Source organism: Leguminivora glycinivorella, chromosome Z (genome assembly GCF_023078275.1).
Source record: "Leguminivora glycinivorella isolate SPB_JAAS2020 chromosome Z, LegGlyc_1.1, whole genome shotgun sequence".
NCBI classification, from domain to species: domain Eukaryota; kingdom Metazoa; phylum Arthropoda; class Insecta; order Lepidoptera; family Tortricidae; genus Leguminivora; species Leguminivora glycinivorella.
This window is the reverse complement of record NC_062998.1, coordinates 9,644,177-9,663,980: the sequence shown is the minus strand read 5'-3', so window position 1 is coordinate 9,663,980 and position 19,804 is coordinate 9,644,177. Positions and strand designations below refer to the sequence as shown.

The following is a 19,804-nucleotide window of genomic DNA, read 5'->3' as shown; positions in this document are numbered from 1 at the left end:
TTTTATGCTACGACCCGTGTTATAAAACATAAGTCATTATTGTTAAATTATATTCGGGTCATAAATTGTTCGTTTTTGGTGTAAGTACCATGACACTATATTGTAAAATATAACTGTTCATATTAATTTATGTTTGAATAAGTTATGACTTAGTCCATTAGTATATTTTTGCACATGAATGGTAAATTCAGTACGAAATTGAACATTTTAAGTCATGAATATACATATTCGTTATTACAATTTGCAAACATTTTTTACAAGTACGTGTTTATATAAAAATCTAATATAAGCTACTATATTTTTATAATTACTAATTACATTAAGACGTGTTAATGTATGCATAAAAATATTGTTTGATTTTTGAATACTTACTGAATGGTAGTTTATTATTTTGTTAAAGATATTTTATGTTTTGTTCTTGTACAAGTCATGAGTTATTCATAATTTAAATGACTTAGTCTATTTCTTAGCGTAAAAAAATATTTTGTTGTATATTTTAGATAAGTAGTTTGTTTTTTTAAAGATGATTATTTGGTTTTTGTAACGATTTTTTGTTGAAAAAGCACAGATAATTTAAATATGTGTCTAGAAATGATCATTACTCTAATAGTTAATTTATAGTATTTTATTCAACAGGCGTTTAAAGGAGGTCAAGAAATATGAGTGGCGTACTTTCCACGAGTATTTTGGAGTCAGTTAAACACCATTGCATACAAATACTTTTACAACGACCATGCACTTAGTTTTTAATAGTTTTTTTAAATAATTCTCGCGAAATTCACACTGTTTCCTGTATTGCAAAGGTTTGCACTGTCAGCTCAGCTGCCCAAAGCCTTCCCGCGCACGCACGCAGTATCGTTAATGCAATGCGTTGCCATGATTACAGAACCAAACAATGCGTTTTCAGTTTTTTCGATACGCACAATCCTGTAAATGACGAATAACAGTTCGGGAGTAGAAAAATCATTAAAAGGTTTGATTAATAAATAATGTATTGATTCCTACATGACGACCGGTCTGGCGCAGTCGGTAGTGACCCTGCCTGCTACGCCGCGGTCCCGGGTTCGAATCCCGGTAAGGGCATTTATTTGTGTGATGAGCACAGATATTTGTTCCTAAGTCATGGATGTTTTCTATGTATATAAGTATTTATATATTATATATATCGTTGCCTAAGTACCCACAACACAAGCCTTCTTGAGCTTACCGTGGGTCTCAGTCAATCTGTGTAAGAATGTCCTTTAATATTTATTATTATTTTATTATTTATACCTAATAACATAAGTGACCATGACTGATATGTTACTTAACACTTATAAAGTTAAAAATATGAATAGGTAGAGTATTTTACAATAACAATTTATGTGCTTTAACATGTTTATTTAAGACTCATAGATATTTTTAAACAATTAGCAAAAGTGGGTTAAGTATCATAACACAGTCTTGAAAAAGTTTGACGTCGTCGAACAATTCGCAATAAAAGAAAAGGGCATTATTTCGTCAAATTGAAGTTTGTTTTGAAATTAAGCTACAATAATCACTACTACTGAACGTATTATAGCTGAAAAACACAACAATCTATATAAAAAACAATTTTTTTTAAGAGAAACACAAAAAAATGAGAAAAAATATTTAGACGCCATTTTCTCAAAATGGTTGGCGTGTGGGTTGACACATTATTGCTTATCACCATCCATTTATTTGTGTGATGAGCACAGATATTTGTTCCTGAGTCATGGATGTTTTCTATGTATATAAGTATGTATTTATCTATTTAAGTATGTATGTCGTCGCTTAGCACCCATAGTACAAGCTTTGCTTAGTTTGGGGCTAAGTTGATCTGTGTAAGGTGTCCCCCAATATTTATTTATTTAAGAAATAATATTGCCCTTTACTATCAACATTTACATGATAAGTTGCAAATAGGTACTCATGTTTGGGGTTGTAATTTGTCACATCTACAGCCCTTTCACACTTGAACTACAGAGCTTTCAGATTTCGGATGAAATTTGACGTAATCGTGAAATGGAAAATGGCCGGTCTTATTTCCATATTATCGCCCTAAAATCCGAAGGCCCCTTTGAACTCTCACGTACTGTAAGTCAGGAAGATTTACAGAAAATTTCAAGAACTTTTGTTATTAGATATATCGGAGTTGTCAAAGCTTTCGTAATTATCGCAACTCGCAATCTGGTAACGTCTCGACAATAGACGCGAGTTTCGATATTTGTGAGAGCTTTGACAGCTCCCGATAGATTTGATGGCGACTGTACCCAGGAACTGCCTGTGTGGTGACGGGTAAAGAATTTCACCACCCCCTTTCTTCCCGTGGGTGTCGTAGAAGGCGACTATGGGATATGGGTTAAATTGTGGCGTAAGCGAGAGGCTGGTAACTTGTCACTGCAATGTCACAGTTTCGTTTTCTTTCAACCCCTTATTTGCCAAGAGTAGCACTGAAGCTTTAGTAGTTTCATGTGTTCTGCCTACCCCTTTATGGGCTACAGGCGTGATTGTATGTATTGTATGTATGTATGTACCTAGGAATTATTTCTGTGTATATGATGTCTGTCAGAATAAGAACAGAACAACCTTTAAAGGTTCCAATACATACCTGGAAGACAGTAAGCAGCGCTATAGGGAAGGTATTGAAGTTAGTCGGCGGCGTTCCCTCCTCGAAGTTGAACTGGCCGCCGAACAACTGCATGCCGAGCAAAGCGAAGATGAGGATAAACAAGAACAGGAGGAACAGCAGTGAGATGATGGATCTCATGGAGTTCAGCAGTGATATCACTAGGTTCCTGAGGGATGACCAGTATTTGGTGACCTGGAATTGAAGAAACGTTGAGGTTAACATCATATGGTTTATTATTGACAGCTTATTTATATTGCTCCGTACAGTCAACCAATTCCCTACCCTAAACCCTAGGCCACTGTAGAACTATGTCATAGTGACGTTATAAATCATATTCTAAAAAAAATCTTTTACTTCTTGTCATTTTGACATGGTTGTAGTGGCTAGGGTTCCAATTGAAAAAAAAAAAGAAAATGAAAATGAAATATTTATTTTTCAAGTAGGCATATTACAATGTGCATATGAACGTCAAATAAAGCTACGCCGGCTCTAACCCTACGCCTCAGCCTCGAGAAGATTTCAGTCCCCCCTCAGTTGGTTGAACGTACCTATAGGAAGCTGTATGTTTATGTTGCCTACATGTCATTAATGTACCTTTGGTTTTAGAATGCTTAATTGATATTTTTTTGAATACTGCTTATACTTAGAGCTCAAGTTACCTAGCATGAAATCAAACTTTCAATATAAATGAGCAAAAAAAAATAACAAGCTACAGTTAACGCTTTGACTACCACCGTTTTCGTGCCGCTAAAATCCGCCGTGTTCCCAGCACCATAGTGCTAATATTAGTGGATATGTATTATCATGTTAAACCACCCTAGACTTCCCAAATTTCTATAGCAGTACCATTTATTATGAAACTACACTACTCCAATAAAATGTAAAGGAAAACTTAGTTACCTTGAATATCCTCAGCAGTCTTAACGCTCTCAACACAGACAGGCCAAACGAGCCTCCCTTCACCTCGGACCACACCACTTCGAATATGGATCCCGATATGACCACGCAGTCAAACCGGTTGAAAGAAGATTCGAAGTATATTCGCGGTCCCAAAGCATACATCTTCACCCACATCTCCATCATAAAAAGACCCAAGAACACAAATTCGGCATAATCTGAAACAAAGATGGCGATTTGTTTATTTTGTGCAAGTGGTACTCTGCAGAGTTCCGAGTCATATTTCATATTCAAATTGATAAACATTGGTTTCCACATCAGGGTACGTAGCCGAATGGCACAAACGCTCACGAAACGAAACGCTCATACATATCTATCTCTATCGCTCGTGCGTATTGGCGCGACAAAGCCAGACTACCTTTCGCGGCGTTTCGTTTTCGTTTCGCATCGCAGAAATGCCATTCGGCTACGGCACCAGGCGCCTGTATCGAGGGACCAATATTATCATAACATATAATAATATATCAAATCAATTTGTATGGTAAAGTTGGTTGAATAATTAAAACCTTACCATGTCGTCAAGTTGTCTATTATCTTGGTCCGTCGAAGCGTTGTCCGAATTAGGCCAGCAATATTCGTTGTATAACTATCTGTACATGCGCGGATCCAGCTTCGTGCCCAGGGACGTGTCATGACCCCCATGACCCCCCCCCCTGCAGCGGGGTGGGACGTGCAGCGTGCATGTCAAACAATTGAAGCTCATACAAGTGTCCTGAGTAGACACTGCATAGGGTGGACGCACGCTCGCCCGACCCGCTGCAAGCCCCGCCGAATGCTCCGCTCCGAGCGTGCACTCAACAATTAGTCATTAAACTTTAAATACTTACATAAAAATGAGGTTAGCCATTTAGGTTGTTTATAATGCTCTACGGCGACACATATCGTGTTGAACAACACCAGCACAATGACGAACCAGTAGAACCATTGCGTCTTCACCGTGTGCCGGATCCAAAAACGAAATCTCTTTTCCGCCCGCCAGAAGTCTGCACACTTGCCCACCGAACGCGTCTTGCTCTTCAAAAAACCTAAAAGCACGAATAAAACATTAACAAAATATATTACGTCCTCACGCGAGCCTAATGTATAAGCTTACAATTCCGAACGACCAATTTGGCTAGCATCAACATTAGCTATAGGAAGAACTGGGATTTTAGCGTCATTCAGCTAAATGTCGTTGATGTTTCTAGCGTCGGCGATGTTCTCAACGTGCCAGAATCAGGCTCTGTAGTAATTGGCACCGCCAGTGTCGAAATTCGATAACATCTCGAATTCGACTCCGCGCTCGTAAATCTTTGACCCTCTGGGAATTTTTATCATGTTATTTCTAGCCTCGTTCAAGTCACGCTGTAAGGTAACCTTTTTGCTGTAAGGATCTAAAGCCCAAGTCTATCAAGCTTTAGTTAACATGGACAGTGGGACATTTAACAACAGATGAAAGAATAGCAAGGACGTCATAGAAGGTACTCAAACGACTTTACGCCACATTACTATAGTCTTTGTTCACGTAAAGGCGCTTTAACGGGATCTGAAGGGTCACTATTCTACGACTATTACCTACTATACTATTTTGACTACATAGTTGTAAAGGAATATTCTACCAGCATCACGCTTGATCCCATACCTTGCTTTTTCTTTGGAACTGTAAACAACCAACACAGAAATAGAGTACGAATACTTAAAGGTAGGGTGGCAATGAGTGTAAAACAAAACACAGTCATGCAACATTCGTATAAAATTATGTAAGAAAACTAAAACGATTAAAATATTGCTATTGTAAATAAAAATATTACACATCAAATTTACTGTAACAATAAGGTACAAAACCTTCTATTATTCACAAGAAAGAAATAATTGAAATTATTGTGAAAAGGTTATTAAATAATATACTGTTGCCATCGACACGTACGTGTTTCTAATGAACAAAAGTAATAACATTCATTTTGTACAACTAGATGAAGTCAGATAATTATGTACTCGTACCTACTGGAAGTAAGAAATAAAGAAATGAAGGATGAAAAACAGCAGAAAGAACCGATTCTACATATTGTCTATTTGTCTGCACGTAGTAATTAACTAAAAGAAAGAAAACTGCGAACGACATCTGCAACTGACCCATTTACTTGGTGTGTCACACCGCATGTGAATTTCATTAGGTACATTGCTGTATTTGATTGGTGTGCTGAATTGTAACCTCAACAGTCCGCAATGTAAAAAAAATCCGCCTGGTAAGTTTGTATGAATGTTAAATTGAGATCGACCAATTTAGCGTCATTTGTTTCACGTTTTCGGGTTTTTCAAGTGAAGTTTCAAGTTTCATAGGCCCGAGGAAGATTACGCTGATTAGGTAATGTTGACCAGTTCTTTGCTGCTGTCAGTCGGTAATGGTATACGTGTGAGCGAGACGGGTATACTGACCGTCGTCACCGCACTCCTCGTCCTGCTCCTCCTCTTCAGTGTCGGTGCTTTTACTTTTTCCGAGGTTTTTTAACTTCTTTTTGGCCGCTGCTTTTCTCCTCGCTGTAAAATGAGTTGTTATTATGGTCAATACGGGTCACATTTTACATTTTTTTTTTACTTATTGTCACAGGTGTTTTTGCGAGTTCATACTTTTGCTACTTGCTACTAGGAGTACTCACGAGGAGTAGTAAACGTATGACCTCTCAATAAACACTGATCATTGGTTTAAACAGGTCAAATGTCAAGGTCAGTCACCGTTCTTATCTTATCTAATGACCATGTTAAATTTTATTCACATACTTAATATCCATACTAATATTATAAATGGGAAAGTGTAATATTTGTCTGTTTGTTTGTCCATCTTTCGCGGCAAAACCAAATACATATAATTCCATCCATCTAGACAGATAAAGTCTAAGAAAAAAACGTACCTCAGTGCCATACAGAAAAAGGTACGGTGACCTAGATGGCGTTACACCTTTGGGGTACGCTCGGCTTGGTGGCGCTAATATTAATATTTGACATTTTAACACATATCAAGCTAAGAATATGGGCCAAATTGTCAAAACTGAGCTTAAAAAAGTTTTAAGCCTGTGTAAAGAGATGGCAGTCTATGCACTGTGATTACTGATTACACATTTCACTTCGACAGTAACTCTCTACAATAGGCTAGTTTCCTATACTTAAAATAAAATATTTTATCCAGTGCACGAAATAAAGCACCACATAATTAGAAGAAAAATATGGACAGTAGTTATGTTTAAACATAATTTCTATTTAATAAGTCAAAGAGAAAGATATAAAGTAAATGAATTGACCGTGACGTCACTCCTCAGTATTTCATAGTAATTCCATATTAGCAAATCGTTTTGACAGCTCTTAAAAAGAAGCTGATTTGACTAGTAGGAAACTAGCCTATACTCGATCCTCTTACGCGAAACGGAGCGATGAATTGACGTGATTTTTAAGTGGAGATAGTTGAAGGGATGGAGAGTGACATAGGCTACTTTTTGTCTCTTTCTAACGCGTGCGAAGCCGCGGGCAAAAGCTAGTACCAAATAATTTTAAAGAAATCGAATGTCAAAAACACACCTTCTATTATGTGCATTTTCTCCTCCTCGGTGGTTCTTTCTTCAGCTAAAATTACTTCCTCTGAAAACATATGCATGTTAATACGGGGTATGTAATGTTAATACGGGGGCTTTATGTAATAAGAGTACATGAATGTAATCTATATTAGCTATAGAATACTATCTATATACTTATCTATTTGCCCTTTGAACGCCGAGAAACCTCAAAGGGCCATTTTTTCAAAGTTGTCCACCCCACTTTTTTTGTAACATGAGTATTTTTACGCGATTTATACTCAGAATCGCGAGCTCTTTCGATCCTGATAGGAGAAAATAAATGTCCCAAGATTTCCATACATGTTTTCAAACCTTCCATTCCGTTACCGTCATACAAAATGTATGAAAAAACGGTAACGGAATGGGAAAAAACCTTGGGACACTTTTTTTCTCCTTTTAGAATTGAAAGAGCTCGCGATTACGAGTGGAAACCACATAAAAATTTCCAAATCAAAAAAAAAGTGGGGTGGACAACTGAAAAAAATTGCCCAAAGACGTCATTAGAGCAGTGCAATCGCGGCGCCAAGAACGCTTATAAATACTAAGACTCTCTCTCTGGCTTATATTTGCTAGCTTTCGTGTACGATGTTAGCGTTTTTACATGACGTTCTTGGGTTTGACATATGGCGTTAAAAAAATGCAAGTAGGTACATTAATGGCTGATTTACACGGTACGAGATCTCGCATGCGACTTTTATTACAAGGCGATATTAGATCGACCGGCTGAATTGAAAGTATAGTCAACCAAAGAATCCTAGGCCACTGTAGAACATTTCACAGTAGACGGCATAGTGACTGCTAGAAACTTATAAATATAAATAAAATAAAACTTTATTGTCAAATAAAGCAAGGTGTCAATAAGACAGGGTTCTAGCGCCTAGGATTTAAATTGATTGACCATCAGTCCGCAAAGTATTCTGCGCAAGCGAGTTCGCGCGTCTTACAAATGAGCCCCAAGTGCGTTTTCACATTATCCGATCCGATATCGGATGTCGGAAGGATTTCAAAAGCAAAAATCAAAGATGGCGGCCTAAATATATGGGATATCGGTCCTACATCTGATATCGGATCGGATAATGTGAAAACGCACTAAGGCAAATGACTTACCGGCTTTACATATCCACTCAACATAACCATTGAGTTCTTTTTCTAGTTGCTGTTGTCTTCTTAATTTAAGAAATTCTTGCCTATTTTCTACTTTCTCTCTTTCTTTAGCGAACTCTCTGTAAAGATAGCGATACTTGACTACTAGCAGAACTAGCGGTAGACTAGAACTATAACATGTTTGAATGAACATAACAACAATGACTGGATGAAATGAAATAATGGTAGCAAACAGGGTGTTAGTTTTTCGGGTAGTAATACCTATATCCAAGGTCCTTACAAATATAGGTCCTTTATAATTTATTTTGTGCATTTATACGGTATCTACCGACTAGCATTATACGTAGAGTATACTTTTAAGTGATAACATTTTAGCAATATCTACACTTTACAATGTTTTAACAATAAAAATAATACAGAAAAGTGAAGAGCTCAAGATTTGTGATTTTAGCATACAAACTGAAGCACAATAATCAGGAGACGTAATTAGATTTAAACAAATCACTCCACCAGGCTCCTATATTACCAGCTCGACAATAGGCGAGACGACTAAAAAAACTAATAATTAGTCCATCAGGTAGATTATCAAAGAATTTTAGACACGTATTTTTTATTTTTTCTCGTAAACGAAAAATGACGACGGTACAGTGCGTTGAAGTTTCGCTTGACGTCACGCCTAGGTCCAATTTTTACTTATAAGTGACGTCACAAGCCTCCACTCCGGAACTTTGGTGCTCTATATCTTTGTATTTTTTCATTAATTAGAAAAAGCGAAAAATATGTGTTCAGTATTTTTGGACGATCTAACTGACGGACTAAACATAATGCCATTTTTTATGTAGTCGTCATCCCTATTACTTATTGTATTAAGAATAAGCAGGTATTAAGAGTTCCGTCAAAGTTTGCTGGCCCAACACAACAATGCACGGAAAACTTTCAGTATCGGGGTACGTACGTAGCCGAATGGCACAAACGCTCACGAAACGAAACGCTCGTAGATATGTAACTCTATCGCTCTTGCGTATTGGCGCGACAGAGAAAGATATCTACGAGCGCAGGAGTCAACTGGCCACGTGGTAATTAAGGAGTCCGTGGACCTACCGCGGTAAAAATTTAAGTGACTTATTTTTTAGAATAACTGCCTTTTTATCACTCTTTGATACACGAGCGATAAAGAGGGATTAATAATAACGAAATTAATGTGTTTTTTTTTATATTCGCGGAGAAAACATTTTGTATACGTCTCCAGGATTCTTACTCCTAGCCACTCTTCACACATCGGACCTGCTTCCGTGATCCAGTTTAAATATGCAGTAAAATCCGTATTGAACATCTGTCTCGCTCTCTCCTTCTGGAACTGAGCTCGTCTCTCCACGCGTCCTCTCTCGTTAGAGAACTCTCTAGATTGACGAATTTATGATATAGTTTGGCGAAGATTAGTTTATGATAAGAATACGGATAGGAGAAACAGTATTTCCTTTTTTTTTAAGCTAGAATTATGATCCCATAAGTTATCCTTAGTCTTATGTAGTCTAATAAGTTCTAATATCACGTATTAGCAATAATATCACGATTTTCTAATAGGAAATAATAAAGGTATTTTAAACCAATACCCACTTTAGAATCTAATAAGGTGTTACTTGATGGCTTCTCGAGTATTTATTTACGTATTATCCCGGTAAGGGCATTTATTTGTGTGATGAGCCATGGATGTTTTCTATGTATACAAGTATGTATTTATCTATTTAAGTATGTATATCGTCGCTTAGCACCCATAGTACAAGCTTTGCTTAGTTTGGGGCTAAGTTGATCTGTGTAAGGTGTCCCCCAATATTTATTTATTTTATTTTTATTTATTAATCTGAATTAGCTTTGCTAGTAACTGCGGATGGTCTTATTGATCTTTACTTCATAATTATGCATGCTTTCTTTCATGGATGCTCACAATAAAGGAAAGAAACATAGGGTCATTGTACTTATTTCTTCTATGCCTTAGTTTTCGTCCACTTGACGGAGCATCACATAATATCTTCAGTGTTGAATTGGCTAATAGAGAAACATCATTATGTTATGTTGATAGGCATATTGTTTAGACAACAAAGATTGCAATGGCTATGAACATATGTGTACCAAGGAAGGTTTATATAAATTTTTCGTCATGTAGACGAAAACTAGCACAATGACCCTACGTCTATGTGTCAAAACTTACCCGCTAAGAACACCGAGAACTAAGTTGAGCATAAAGAATGAACCCAATACTATTAGAGGCACAAAATAAATCCAATTGAATGCACTGCCTAAAGCGTCGTTCGTCTGAAACAATAAAGGTTGTTAGAAGGTACAGTTTAGCAAAAAATAAAAAGTGGCAACATTGTCTAGTCATCCCTTGCTTACCCGTATGTGTGAGAAAACGAGACGACACGACAATGTTGCCTCTTTTTATTTAATTTCTATACTTTTGCCAGACTAGTCGTACCATGAGCTGATACTTGACGTACGCCGACTGTGCAGTTCATCTCAGCCACAGTGGATGAGTTGTCGAGAGGGTATGCTAGTGAATGTCAAATGCCAACCCATGGTATCCGTACAGGGAGCTGATTTTTGAATGTCGACCATTCGTATTCGTGAATATCGTTCATTAATATCTCCGCTACTAACGATTTAAATTCTACTAACAGAATCGAAAACAAGTGGTCATTACCACTAGATTTAAAATTATTAGCCGTCCTTTATCGAAAATAGCATTTCGTCGTTTTAAAAAGACTTTCGGATGGCGAATTCGTGCGTTCGAAATTCAAAAATCGGTCCCCTGGTGTCATTTATTTTATGTTTCTTTTTATGATTCCCTTATCTTATTGGCCTTATCGGTGATAACGTAAGCCATATACATAATATACCTACTAACTAGGTACTGTTATTTAATTCACGATCTTTTGGTATTAAGTATGTGTATCTACTTTTATTACGAAGGTGCTACTGGCATTACGACTGCGTGGTATGTAGTTTAAAATTTGCGACTAATTATTAAAAATTGTTGCCTATTTTCATGGATATCAAATAAAACAAAGGGTAATATTTATCATATTGATATTTCATTAGTTTTATTAACTCCTGTAGAAGGATCAATGCTGGAAGAACCTAAAATTTGGTCAACCAACCAACCTTGGCCTCAACTATTGTATTGGCCGTGCGAAATGGTAGCCGGACGACCTTTAATAGCGCCTAATAATATTAAGAATAAATAATAATATTAAGAAAAGGTATCTCCCAACGCGCTGGGTGGATATTATAAAGATCTTCTAGTAAGCCATAGGTACCTGTTATTAGGAACGGAAAAATCGTGCAAAAAGGTAGCCAAAAGTGTGGTCGCCCCAGTCATGAGCAAACGAGGAAGAAGAAATGTTAGACATCCGTCAACGATACCCGTTACGGATCATATCAAACTCCAGGGTTTTATAAGAAAGGCTTTTGGCTCAGATTTCCATGAGGGGTACCTACATTATACTTACTTTAAACAGATACAGCAAGATTATAGTACTTAGGTAGGTATAGTCATAATACAATAAAGAGTACTATCGTACAATATGGCCACTCCCGCTCCCCGCTGAAAGCGCCGCCCACCCCCTTTCGGTTACCTCACAGTTACCGCCTGTCAAAAACGCGAACAGTCGACATGTCATATCTCACTCATACAAGCATAGTTCGCATTCACCTACACGAGCTTAGAATGTGTGCTAGGAATGCGCCTCTTTCATATATTTTATCGCCAGTAATGATGTGCAAGTTGCGGAAACTTTCCAAAAAAATCTTAAATTTCTTGAAAAATTCACGAAATTTTCACGAAAAATAAAGGGAATTTAAATTTATGAAATGGAAAGTTTCCATCCATTCAATTGTTCATACAAAGTGTGGAAAGTTTCCGAAGTTTTCCTATGTGAAAATTTCAGAATTTTGGAAAGTTTCCGTCGGCACATCAGTAATCGCCAGTGTCCGAGATGTGGTATAGTGTAGGACTAGAGACTGGATAATCTGTAGTTGTATCTAGTGGTATAATGTCGTTTTTCAAGACTTTATTAATGTACTAATATAGGTTTTCATGGGTCAACAAAGTATCCTTGTAGGGTCAAAATATCCCAATGTTATGGTGCAGGCTGGACTGAATATGTAGTTTAAAAAAACGTTTTACTACAATCATTTATTTCTTCCCAACATATGTATTCACTACATCACGTGATTAATTAAAAAACAGATGGTATTTATTCTAAGTTGCTATTTATTCACACGTGGGATAAATTCATGTGTTTTATTGGTATCTAAATTAAATGATTATTTTTTCTAGTAATAAATACATAATACGAGTATAACGTTAATTTTGATTTCATATCTTACTTTTAATATTATGTTGAAAAATTATCATTTACGACTCGGAGGCAATATTTTTCAACTCCCAATCGGTCAAGAGCCCTCTATTCGAACCACTAAATAGGCTTGTGTTTAATCCATACTAATATTAAAAATGGGAAATGTGTGTGTCTGTTTGTTTGTCCGTCTTTCATGGCAAAACGGAGCGACAAATTGACGTGATTTTTTAAGTGGAGATAGTTGAAGGGATGGAGAGTGACATAGGCTTCATTTTGTCTCTTTCTAACCCCCCACTTCCCTAAAATAAAGATTAGAAATTTGTATGGAGCATACCACAATTTTCTAATTTAACGCGAGTGAAGCCGCGGGTAAAAGCTAGTTTTGAATAATTAGAATAAACGGCTTGGTCTCTGGTATGTTAGCGGGAGCGGTTATACAATTTTGTCCCTCGTAAATGAAATGACTATTGTCAACGTATTTTTGGGCCACCCCTTGTCAAATTATTCCGGTAATAGCGGGGCTCGACGATTTTTTATTATAGTTTTATTGTGATTGTTACTTCTAATCTAACGTAAAGGAGATGAAAGACAGGTGATAAGAGGGTAAATCTATACCGTGCCAATTTCTTGAGCCGTCTGCGTCTGTTTTTAATAAGCATTAAACGTAAAACTGTTTGAAGGAAATGTTCACGTTCTCCAAACAATGAATATAATTTTTCGTGACGTCTACACTAGAGTCTGTTTGTAAAAGAGCCGTTAAAGGTATACCTATGGAGTCCTTACATTCGTATGATTCTTCTCTTTCAAGTAACGTATCAAATATCCATAGTAGCCATACAGAATCCCATTTCATAAATATTCTATGGAATCGGAACCTTATTCGCGAAGGTATAACATTAGTGTTATACTTACCATAGTTATTTCTACTTTGACAGCCAGATCACATCTTACCGAATTAAATAATAACGCTCCTCATCATAAAATTTAAGAAATTAAATGGTAGTGGTGGTTAATCTCCCGTGTCTAATTGGGCCATTGGATGGGTATTATTGCTTAAAAATTGAAGCTCATACCCGCCACTTCGTTTATTAAGACACATAGGGAGGGTAATTTGACTGCGCGGTCTTCCCCTGCGGGTCTGCAGCCCTAGGGCTCGCGTAAAACCCCTTCTCAGGGACGCTTCGAGCCTTGCGCCCTACGCGAAGGTCGACCTTCGGCATTCGCTGAGTTTAAATTAAGTACCTATTCTCTCTGGAATCTACTAAAGAAAGGCCAGAACTTGGTACTAATAGTTAGTAATTTTTGCAGAATCTCTCTCTCCGATATATTATAAACAACGTACAGAGCCAAATGCAGAAACGTTTACGATGATATATTATCATTATCCTAGCTAGACATCTGTATCGCTCTGCCGTATTGTCGTGACGGAGCCAGACTTCATTTCGATCGGCGTCTACGGTTATCATTTCGAGTAGGTCGGCAGGCCCAGTGTGCGTAGCCGAATGCATAATATCTCTTTCGTAGATATCTATCTCTATCGCTCTTGCGTATTGGCGCGACAAAGCCAGACTGCCTTTCTGCGGCGTTTTATTTTGTTTCGCGTCGCAGAAATGCCATTCGGCAACGAGACCTGGTGCGCAGCCAAGTTGTCAATTGTTTGCTTCGTGGTGAACAATACGGTAGTCTTTCTCTATCACTTCCATATTTCGTTTCGTTTGCTACGGAGCGTAAATGATAGGTATTTCGGGTAAACACCCTGCCTCATTTACATTCAGCCCCTGGCGCTGCCCCTCGCGCTGCCGGCAATAATTTCCTAAATACTGCTGCAGCAGGTTCAGGAGCAGCGTGTGTTTACATACTGCCCTGCCGCTCACTTCGCTTCAAAGTTTCAGCAATGAATTACAGCGGCCGCACTGTGTTTATTTGCAATTCGAAATTATGTTAGATATTTAAAATTATATCGAGTAGGTACAAAAAAAGATAGTTCTCCTTAGATGTTGGCGGTGGATGATATCTATCCATCGCAATAGAACTCTAGCAAAATAACCCTTAGATATCTAGCGACTGCTAATACTTAGTTACCTAGACTTCGGTAACTTGCTTGCCTACCTCGCATCTCATCCCATTAACTTCTGTCTGTAAGTGAACATATTGCACTTTTATGCTATTACTTATTCTAGTCTCAACCTTTTTAGATTTCCGTTTCGTACGAAAATGGACATTTATTACATAATATAATTATGTAATGCTTTTAGTAAAAATAAAGCTTACCTTTAAATAGATGTTAGAAAGATAGTCATTTGTAAGTAAGACTGAATTATAATTGCAGTTTTAAGCCAGTAGCACCTTATGTAAAGCCAAGAGATACCAATAAGCTTTTTTTGGGGACATTTGTTTTTAGTTCGCATGGGTACGCATTCGTTATAACTACCCAATAGAGGATGGCAGTCCAGCCCTCCATCGTGATACACTGGAAGACGGTGAGCATAGCGAAGCCGATGTTATCAAACGACGTGATGCCCTTGTTGGGTCCCTCCCACTTCTCTAAGCACGTGCTCTTATCGTATTCGCAAACGTTGGCCCCCAACGGCGCCAAGCTCTTGTTGTCTGCGTTGCACGGCGTGGCACTGTCGCCCTCATTCATTATTTCATCTGCGAAAATAGAAACGTCGTTATAGCTCGAGCCGTTTGGACATTCGCCTTTTAGCAAGCTAACCCTGGTTGACAGGTGCCATCGCGTTTGTCGACGCCGAATAGGAAAGGGCTTTAAGGGCGGAAACGCGTGCGTACGCAGGATCATACTAACGAGTGATTTCTCATACATAACGTGCGGGCTCGATGCTGATAGATGAGTTTCCACCCTAAAGCTCTGTCTTCATTGATTCTCTTTGACACGGACATGGAAATCGGCCGTTAGTGTATTAAGTTCAAGGCAAAGTTCAAACTAAGTACAAGGTGAATCTTTAACGTCAATTGCAAACCGATTCGGTGACGATAAATGCGTTGATACCCATAACGTATCTAACTGCATTCTAATTAGGAAAGGAAAAAAAAAAATAACAAACTCCTTTTAAGAAAATTCGTGACAAAAATTGGCACTATAAAAAACTTTATTAAGTGGTCATTCATTTTAAAAGTCGCAACGCAGCTTTGCCTGCGCTAGTTGTTGATTATTCTACTAAGTTCGTTTTTAAATTGCAGTTTCAGTAATCCAATTAAATCTCATTTACTTAAATTTGTTACATCGAACTAAATTCTATCCACAACGCAGACACAGCTGCGATGCAAATAAAGCAATACTTCCGTAGATCCTGCTAATTGGTTGTTACTTGAATTGAATCTAGCTTTGCACTAGAGAAGAGAGGACGAGTGACATTAAAATAGGATCAAATTGACATCAACAAGTTTAATATGGAGTGTATCAGGCAACGGAAGTCTTGCAATCTGTGCCAAAACAGCGAGACAACAATCATTATGCAATCGCTTATTACATTTCATAGATTAGAAAAATGCGATAACGCTTTGCGTATACAAAAAGTAAAGACATTTTCATATATGTAACATCGCACAGCACGTAACGCGTAATAATAAAATGTTTGCTAAATTATAGTTAGACAAAAATGTTCAACGACCGGTTTCGTAAAACATTTTTGGTTTCCTTTTCATTCAGAAGTTTCAGAAGGTATTAAGTTTTGTGGCAACTATCACGAATTTTGTTAGTCGTATCCGCTTTAAAAACTTGTTCAATGAATTATATAACAAAGAATGTAGAAAAAAATGAATTGAAATCAGTTTAACAATAACAAGACTAATAATTTCAACTTAACCATCAATAAATTTAAACTTGATATATAGGCACAGTTATAAACACGGAAAGTGATAAAATAAAGAGATATACAGTACAAGGGATATTGCTAAAAAGCGTATAAATACATAGTTTGCAAAACGCAAGGTATATATCGCACACCGCTCGTTTATATATTGTTCATTCGCATTGGTATTTCTATAAAACTCGCATTGCTGGCATTGCAAAAAGCATCTTAATTAATCTCAAAACTACTTGGAAAATAGATAATGAAACATAATAATAAAATAAAGAATTGTTAGACTGATCTTCCTCAAAATGATTTACTACTTTTTAATAGAGTAGAGTAGATAGACATCATTTGAGTACGATCAGTTAACAATTTGTAGGTTTAATGAAACGAGACAAGGCATTGTGAATATAATTGTTGGCTAAAAGAAATGGTCATACACACTCATCACTTTCTTTATAATGCTAGCGTAAGAAAGAAATGAATGGATCGGATACTCTTAGAGAATAGAATACCTAATTTTAACTTGAAAAAGATCAAACAAAATGAAATATACTTGTCACGTTTCAAGATAAGAATAGAGAAATTGTCCATGGCTACTTGGTTTGACATCTAGTGCGTGCATTATGTGACGGAATTTAGGCACTCATGCTACCTTTAAAGCTAAGATACTTACTAATATCTTCTAAATTATAACAAGTCTTATGAAGTGCCCCGGAATAGAACTCGAGGCCGATGATGGCGAATATAACGATCGCAAACAGCACCAGTAATCCGATCTGCAGCAGTGGCGCCATTGCCTTGATGATAGACTTCAACACCACTTGCAGACCTACATAGGGAAATAAGCATTAGAAAAGTAAACACTCGTTATATTAGATTAATTCAATAAAAAGCCGTGGGTCTTTTATTCGTTGCTCATTTAGAGCAACAAATTTTAGTCAAAAAGTAAGAGTGCGTATATAATAACGTTTTTACGTCGTGCAGCAGGGTTGGCACATGATTGACGTGACAGTATGTCGCCGAGACACAGGTCACACGTCATTTCTAAATTTATTATTGACATAAGGACGAATACTGTCGCGCCAACCATGCGCTAGCCCTGCTCACTTCGAGTTCATCATTTTAATCGCACTCTCAAACCTAGGAGGGTAAAAATAAAATGATCACAAAATTAATTGGAACATAATGCCCACATTTTTATGGTTTCGCTCATAAGTCCATGTAAAATCTGTCCATTCATCACCTTAAACAAATGATAGGATGAAATAATTGGATGTGGGTAACACTAAAATTGTATGACAAATAATCAGGTAAGAACAAAAATAAAACGTGCACAAGAACAATGGATATTTGCTGTTGCATAATTTAAATGATAACAAAAAAAGCGCGTTACTCATTCGAAGAGATTTAACATGTTTCTCCATTTATTATGCATGCTTAAAGTACATGCCAGTGTCATTTGTTTCAAGAAATGTTAGGTTTTAGTAAAAAATGACTGACATTACAATACTTTTAATTATCGCATACCATCTCCGCTGTGTTTAAAAGGTTAGTATACATTTATAGGCTTTACACATGAGTCAAAATAATTAGTTGACTTTTAGTACTTTGTTGAATTACTTTTAATATTAAACTAACCACTATGTAAAATTAAAAGAAGAGTTATCTATTAATTGTTAGTTGCCATGTAAAGTATAGGTACATTATAATTTGGTAAGGAGTCACCTTTAAAACACAGCGACCAAACAGACAATTCAATGAACAGTTAAACATAATACAATATTATGCAACAGCCAGTGCATGTAACAACGTAAACTATGCTAAGAATGTGCTAAAACTCACTAGGGACGCCCGATACTAATTTAAGGGGCCTCAGCACCCTAATGGCACGCAAGGTTCTGAAGTCGACATCCGGCGCGATGTTCGGCTGCAGCGTGACGATACTGCCAAACACACACTTGATACTATAGCATGAACTAGCAACTAAATTAAGAACAAAATTACTACAGGGACCTCGCTCCACTGGCTCGTTTGCAATGACCAAATTGAAAAAATAAAACTAAGGTCAATACGGGCAAGGGAAATTGTGACTGACCTTCACATTTGGCCTTTTCAAACCAATGACCAGTGTTTCTTGAGAGTTCATACGTTTACCGCTAATCGTGAGTAGCTAGTAGCAAAAGTATGAACTCCCAAAAACACCTGTGACAATGAGTAAGACGGTCAAACGTGGAGGCTTGACACACTTTTCCTTATGACACACTTACCCGTATTGGCCTTACCCAAATCCCATAATTACATTTATAAAACGGGTAACTAATGTAGTGTTAAAATCACCATACCATACTAAAACAAATTGGTTTTCTAAAGTGCGACACTAAACTACAACACTACATGTTAAAGGCCGGTGGGGCGAAATTAGCACAAACTCTCTAAAGTTCATTCTCAACATGTCTGAGAGTTAGTTTTCATAATGCATTATTTTTACAAGATGTATTTATTAAACACTACTCTTTAGTTTCCAAATATTGCAAAAGAAAGGCTCTGGAACCAAGAATCTTAGTTACTTCGCAGAAAAGAATTATTATCCACTTGTCTATTTTCAAGCTGTATGTTTATAGAGAAATGTAAACATGATTTTAATTAGGTCAATGCATGTGGCAAGATGGTCATTAGGTTAGGTAATACAAGTAGTCATGTTAGGTTAGGGAGTGTAATGCCGGTGGAGAGAGGCCCGCAGGAATGTGCTTGTCGCATGTGAGTTTGTACAAGCCGCTGGCGCGGCCGCCAAGCACACTCCTTCTGTACCAAATCACGAGGACTAGCTTCGGTTACTACGAGACTAAAGTATTGTTACTAATTAGTCTTGATTATTGATGATCTAATCACATGTTATAATTCACGCATTTTAATCTAAATACGTCATATATTTCAATTAATAACTAAAATATATAGTCTTTTATCTAAGTTTAATAAGTTTTAGCCTTTTTATACACATACCAAAATCGTACTAAGTATTATATGCAACAGGTAGCCGAAATCCAAAGTATACATAAAACACTTTCTCATAATAATCAATAAATGACAAAAAAAATATCACACATCTTCTAAAACTGTTACAAAACTTCTGTATAATAAATGCCGAGAAATCGACACTACTTTTTTTACTAAAATGTTTGTAAAAAAGTTCTATTTTCAAAAACTAGCGATATATAAATTAGTTATCTACTGTTAAAAAAGTCGATAATCGAAAAGATCTAGCGAGAACGTTCTATACAATAATAAGTTAGGTATTTAGTGAACTTTTCGCCAATTACTGTGAATTACTTGGAATCCGCGAGACGAGCT

General features: G+C 36.9%; 1 protein-coding gene across 1 annotated transcript in view; it reads right to left on the bottom strand.

Moving 5' to 3' along the window:
* Nucleotides 1-18,392, bottom strand: part of LOC125240584 (voltage-dependent calcium channel type A subunit alpha-1) — a 46,170-nt gene extending 27,778 nt beyond the window's left edge. The window contains exons 1-11 of the mRNA XM_048148535.1: nt 18,299-18,392; nt 17,130-17,285; nt 15,070-15,290; nt 10,487-10,590; nt 8,281-8,396; nt 7,139-7,198; nt 6,005-6,106; nt 5,211-5,228; nt 4,417-4,614; nt 3,533-3,747; nt 2,612-2,824 (exon numbers count right to left, since the gene is read on the bottom strand). Of these exons, the coding sequence (XP_048004492.1) occupies nt 2,612-2,824; nt 3,533-3,747; nt 4,417-4,614; nt 5,211-5,228; nt 6,005-6,106; nt 7,139-7,198; nt 8,281-8,396; nt 10,487-10,590; nt 15,070-15,290; nt 17,130-17,250 (1,368 nt within the window). The 5' untranslated portion in view covers nt 17,251-17,285; nt 18,299-18,392. The remainder of the gene's footprint in view (nt 1-2,611; nt 2,825-3,532; nt 3,748-4,416; nt 4,615-5,210; nt 5,229-6,004; nt 6,107-7,138; nt 7,199-8,280; nt 8,397-10,486; nt 10,591-15,069; nt 15,291-17,129; nt 17,286-18,298) is intronic.
* Nucleotides 18,393-19,804: the final 1,412 nt, after the last annotated feature.